Source organism: Physeter macrocephalus, chromosome 7 (genome assembly GCF_002837175.3).
Source record: "Physeter macrocephalus isolate SW-GA chromosome 7, ASM283717v5, whole genome shotgun sequence".
NCBI lineage: Eukaryota > Metazoa > Chordata > Mammalia > Artiodactyla > Physeteridae > Physeter > Physeter macrocephalus.
The window spans coordinates 307,235-313,114 of NC_041220.1; the positions used below are offsets into that span (position 1 = coordinate 307,235).

The window sequence follows — 5,880 nt, forward strand, 5'->3', positions numbered from 1 at the left end:
TGCCGCTGCACACAGCGCTCCTCCCCCCCAGGCTCCCCTCCACGTGGTACCCATGTTCTCTTCGTGAAGCGCAGGCCAGATCCGTCCCCCCGCCTTACAAGCCAGAACAGAATTAAACGTGCAACCCCGGGCTCACGTGTTTCCTCTGACCAGAGTACCGCCAGACCCTACCACCAAGGTTTCTTCCACTCCCTCCTTATGTCGCGGATCTCCGGCACCCCGGCCTCGTTTTTATGCATCACACCCGCCAAACCGATTCCTGAATGGAGGATGCTTGCTTTGCCTTTCTCTCCCGGGTCATCCCCTGCCTTCCTCCTTCTCACGATCAGACCTTAAGTCAGAGGCCGCGTCTTCACAGACACATTCCTCACCCGCCCTGGACACACCCTCAGGTGCTCATCTCAGCTCACCCTGTGTTTCTTAAGTTCAGGACAAGCGGAGATTCTATGAAAAGTTATACAAATATGAAAGGTAATTATTTCTTTATTGATAGTACATTGAATTCAGGGATGGCATTTCCCAATAAAATGATATTAGGAAGCGTTAACTTCCTTGATATATTTATGAGGCACATGTAACGTTAGGACACAGACTGCATAGCCACAACCAAAAAAATCCATTTCCTTCAAACTTCCACTTCCAAATTCTGATCAGTAATTTAGAATGTAATGGCAACCAGACATTCCTTTCTTTTAAATGTCATGAGGAGTTTTCTTCTAGGGGACAATATCCCGCATTTTTGTTTGTTTTTACTGAAGTGCAGAGAACGCACAGACACTAAGTTCAATATCGTTTGAGTTTGGGGTCAGTGGATTAAATGGAGGGTTGCGTGCAGTGATGCAGGATCATTAAAGACAACACTGGCAGGTGCCCCGTGCGGGCGGGAAAGTTGACCAGGAACTCCTGTAGTGACACAGAAGCAGGACTTGAATTCCACCAGGGAACGAGGAGAATAAGGGATTATGGGACGATGACCGAATTAGGAGAGTTGATGCAGCCACTTGCAGGAAACCGTGTCCGGTCAGGAGGGATAATGGAAACCTCCCTCCACATGTGACCGTCTGCCCTGGGACTGTAGCTACTATTCTTGGATCTTACCCAAGCTTTCTTCTAAATGGTTTTATTTTTCCAAACTGTTTTTCTTACAAATTTGGATCTTTTTAAAAAGATGATTTAATGAACAAAAAATCTGTAAGTCTCTTTAAAAAGCATGGGATTTGTAGGCAGAAGACATGTCCTACAGCACAGGGCTTACCAGATGTGTGATCTGGAGCAAGGCTCTTCATACATTCAAATGATTTGCTTTAAAGCCACTTCTGAATGCTCCAGATAGAAGAATAAAACCAGAGAAAAATAGATTCCACCCATACCCTTTTGCAACTTGCCTTGAATCCACTCAATACTATGTTTTTGAGATTTTTTTCTTGATGAAATATAAACCCAGTTCATAAAAATCTAGTTCATTTATTTACAGTGTTCCTAATGCAGTGGTGTGCTGGTAAACCAGCCTGTGGAGTGAAGTGGATACTCCCTGACTTCTAGCATTTACCAGTTTTTAAGGTGTAAATACTATCACCGTGGCAGGTTTCAGGCTACCGATGGTTTAACTGGCTTGCAGAATTCCAGAGTGTTTAACAGCCGTTTCTCACAAGCTGGTACGAGATAAATCTAGCATGTCCCCATATGTGCATGTGACATAATATGTATTCTAGAGTATAAATAAGCCAGTCTGTCTTCTATCCATGGGTAATTAGAGGATTGCCAGTTTTTCATTATTACACAACGTGATTTGATACATATTCTTATACATATGTGTCTAGATAATATACCTATGAATGGTATTCCCAGATCGTGGGCTATACCCAGTTTCGGCTTTACTAAGCATCAGTTAGCTGTCCAGATTGGTTTCACCAATCTATTGGTATGTATTGGTAATATATACCAATAGAATCCACGGTGTCTGAAGGTTTCTATTTCCCAGTGACTGATATTATCAGACTGATTGTTACCAATATGACGGGTGTTATGTGGTATCTAATTGATGCTTAATTAATCTTGTTCAATTTATTTAATCTTCACAACTGTCTTAAGAGACATGTATTATTTTAATCCCCATTTGAAAGGCTAGAAATCTGACCTCTTTGCTGTTATTCAAACCTACATCTACGAGACTTTGAAGCTTATACTTTCAATTGTGTGGAATTCTGTAATTTTTCATTATATATTACCAAATACTATGCCTTAAAAATAATAGGTACTCAAAATATTTACAAATCCATGACTAAAACATCATTTCATTAGTGTTATGATTTTGCAGACTACATATTTATTGGGGCACTGATAAGAACTCTACTTGAGGTCCGTGACCGTCGAGCCCTGCATCTCTGCCCAGCGGGTTCCTCAGCCCACACAGGGGCGTCAGGGTCCCGAAGGCTCGCGCGGCATCGTCCCTCTTTTCATTGCAGACTGGGGAGTGGAAGGGGAGATGTGAGGAGAGATTTTCTGCAGAAGCTGGTTTCGAGCCTGTTTCCATCCACGGCCTGAATAATAGATCAAGAGATGCTTATTAAGTTTGCATTTGACAGAAAGCCAGGGAAGCAAGTGGGAAGAGGAGCCAGTAACTTAATCAAGATGATTAGAGTTTCAAATGAGTTTATTATCATGGACAAATGCAGCAAATAATAAAAGCCTGTAGAACATCTGAATTTAAGATGAAATTTAATTCTTAAGAATTTAAGAAGAAAATATATTGCAAATATCAGATAGTAAGTAGAGTGTTGATATGTACAACCAAATCTCACTTTAGTCCTACTAACCTAGAATTCATGAAAATTCTATTGAGAGATCCCAAAGTTACTCTCACGTTTTATATATAGATATATATCTTATATAGAATTTTTTTCACAAGTTCTTGCCCAAGCTTACTTCTCAGTAATATTTAGAAAATGAATGAATTGACAGACAATGTCTTATCTCTTTCAACTCTTCCAGTTTTGTAACATTATTTTCATGTATTTTTTGCTATTATTAGACTTTTGCATTGTTTTGGGGTTTTTTCCCCAGTGCTGTGAATTGCACTGTTCTATAGATTATAGATGATACCTTTACAAGACTCTTTGAGAGTTATTTTTCCTAATATGAGTGAACTACGTTATCTGGTAGGGCTTTCTGTTATTGTGCATGGATTCCTTGCCGTTCTTCTGTGAAGGTGCTTATATAAACATCAGCAGGATTCTTCCTGTCAGTGACACTGAAGGTGGCTGGTTTATTAATATTCTCAGGAACGTTCCTTTAGTTATGTCACCTTTTCTTGACCAGACAGTTACGTCAGTCTTAAGTTTTATGATTAATATTTGCGTTTCAATATTTCCAGATTACTCAAAGACTGTCCTGGTTTTGTGTTTACACCTCGATCAAGGGAGGAACTCCCACCAAACTTTCCTAGTGACATTCCTGGAATCTGTCATTTTCTGGAAGCTTATCAACAAGGAGCAACGTCAAGGCCATGGTTCCAGAAGAAAGATGTTGAGGAAGCCAATGCCAATTTTTTAGGCAAAGCATCGGGAATAGATTAGCCCAATATACACCCAATTGTTAGTCTTTGGGCTGGAGTCCTTGGAGCGTGTGGACCTTCTGAGAGCACACTGGCAGCGAGCTCAGGAGCAGTAATAACATTTGGGGAGCTAAGTCACCATCTGCTTTTCCTTCCACTTAACATGACAAAAATGTATTCACCTCAATATTCAACTCTTCAGTGAGAAAGAAAGAGAGAGAGGAGAGAGAAAGAAAGAAGGAAAGAAAGAAGCCTCAAAAAGCGACTTTGGGGGAATATTTCTGATATATAAGAATAGCTTATAACCTGTATTCAGAACTCAGCGCCTTGTTCAGATATTGGGTGATTGTAGTGACCTGTACAGCCTGGTGGCGTCGCCTGCCTTATGCCCGGGCCAAACTCCCTGGTTATCAAAGCGCTTCTCATAGTGTTGGTTGCCTTAAAAGTGCTTTTTGAATAGAAACCGTGGTCTTTGATACCCTAAGCTCTTTGAACCTTTCAAGTCTGCATTTTGTTACATTTCCTCATTTAACTGTTAGCATACATAACGAAATAGATTGAGGCTTTCTTCTGTTGCACTTTTTTCTTTTTCTTTTTTTAGAGGAAATAAGCCATTATGGGTTAGATGCAATATGAATCTAAAGTAGTTCTGTAAATATCAAAGATGATTTTATAAAAGTATTCTCCACAACATAATGTGTCGTAACAATAAATATTTCCTTTTTTGACATTTTAAAAAGTCTATATATGGGAAAGGCTATTTTAATTCATAAGAGCAATTTCATTTCTATTAATTAATTTTTGTGTCATAATCTTCAGGATAAAAGAGGGTTACGGCCTACATTAAAATGCAATAATATTATTCTAATTTACTTTACCCAGAAGCAACATGGAGTAAAGGCAGCATTCAGGGAATGAATCATAACATACAGAAGTAAAACATTTACACACACGGCACTAATTTGGATCTATTTCAGCAGACACCCTCCATTGCCAGGCTGAGCCGTATATAAAGTTCCATTAGGAAAATCTAAGTTCAGAAGTGGGAAATAAGACTTGTTCTTTTTGCTGATAGCTTATTTTTTAAGTATTTGTGTTGAACGCTTTGGTGTGTATGTATGTCCTTAGAACCACCAGGACTCTTTGTCTTAAGTACACATCTGTGAGTTTTTTATTCTAGCGAAATTAATTCAATGATATTTTTAAAGAGGGTGTTAATATTGATGAAGAAAATTATGCTGTGATTTCATTGTAGAAATTTCAAAACATTTTTCTGGAACGTGAACTTTTAATAATGTTAGTCTAAGATCTCTGGTGAACTAAGTAACATGCAGAGTTTGGTTGGAGATAAGGATCTGATTTTAAAAAGAACGCAACTTCACAGCAAGGGAAAGATGAACATTACAGTGTTTAAATCAGTATTAGCAGAGCTATAGATACACTGAACTCTTATTTGGGGATCCAAGGAGTACGTCAGCTGGAGTTTTTAACTTTATCTCCACTAGTCCTCAGGCCAGTGCACGGTGACCTCGGGAATAAAGGCCATTACTGGCTGGCCTCTAGCATCCTGGCGTATTACTATACATATCACAATAATTATTATTTACTCAATGATGCTCCAGTGTCTCGAGGTACTGAATAGGGCTCATTAAATAACAATCCTATTATTGGAGAGTATCACAGGCCTTGGGAAAATATAGTCTCACAATTATATGAAGTTAGTAAAAGTATTTAAAAGGAAAGTAAAGACTTAAATACATTTTTCTTTCTGGAAATGAGCCCTTATTACACGGAAAATATTAGGAATTAAGGGAAATTAAAAAGCATAAAATAATGTGTCTTATTTATCACCTATTTAAGCAGACCCAAATTTGCTAATAATTTATGTTCCAAAAGTTGTAAATTAATTAGAATTCAAAAAATTTTTTCTGTGTATGTGTGTAAACACACACACACACACACACATAGAACCAGTGGAGGAGAATGTGAACAATCTGAATAAAAGCTCCATGGGAATTCCTTGTACTATTCCTTCAACCTTTCCATAAGTTTGATATTTTATCCAAATAAAAAGTTACCAAAAATGTATTTTCTCGAAAACATTAAGTCATCTGTGATAGGTTCCCCAGGCCAGCCTGCAAAGGCTCGTTAACTATGGGATACCTCAGAGCCCTTGAGCAAGACGGACATACAACATTTCCATGACGGAATGCACTCAAAATCTGCAACTTGGATGCTACAAACTTTAAGGATTCCCTTTTCCATCTCTGTCTGATCCACTTTGGAGGGTGGAGGTGAGGGAGACGTACTCATGGCCAGACCTCTGG

General features: G+C 38.8%; 1 protein-coding gene across 4 annotated transcripts in view; it reads left to right on the forward strand.

Annotated features, from left to right (window-relative positions):
- GUCY1A1 (guanylate cyclase 1 soluble subunit alpha 1) overlaps positions 1–5,645 on the forward strand; it is a 59,206-nt gene extending 53,561 nt beyond the window's left edge. For 2 of the 4 annotated variants that reach the window (XM_028491548.2, XM_028491546.2), the window contains exon 9: positions 154–543. In XM_028491548.2, coding sequence (XP_028347349.1) covers positions 154–424 — 271 coding nt within the window. In that variant the 3' untranslated portion in view covers positions 425–543. Of the gene's footprint in view, positions 1–153; positions 547–3,373 lie in introns of those variants that run through there. The other 2 variants (XM_007113323.4, XM_028491547.2) reach the window with 2 other exon arrangements.
- The last annotated feature ends 235 nt before the right edge of the window (positions 5,646–5,880 follow it).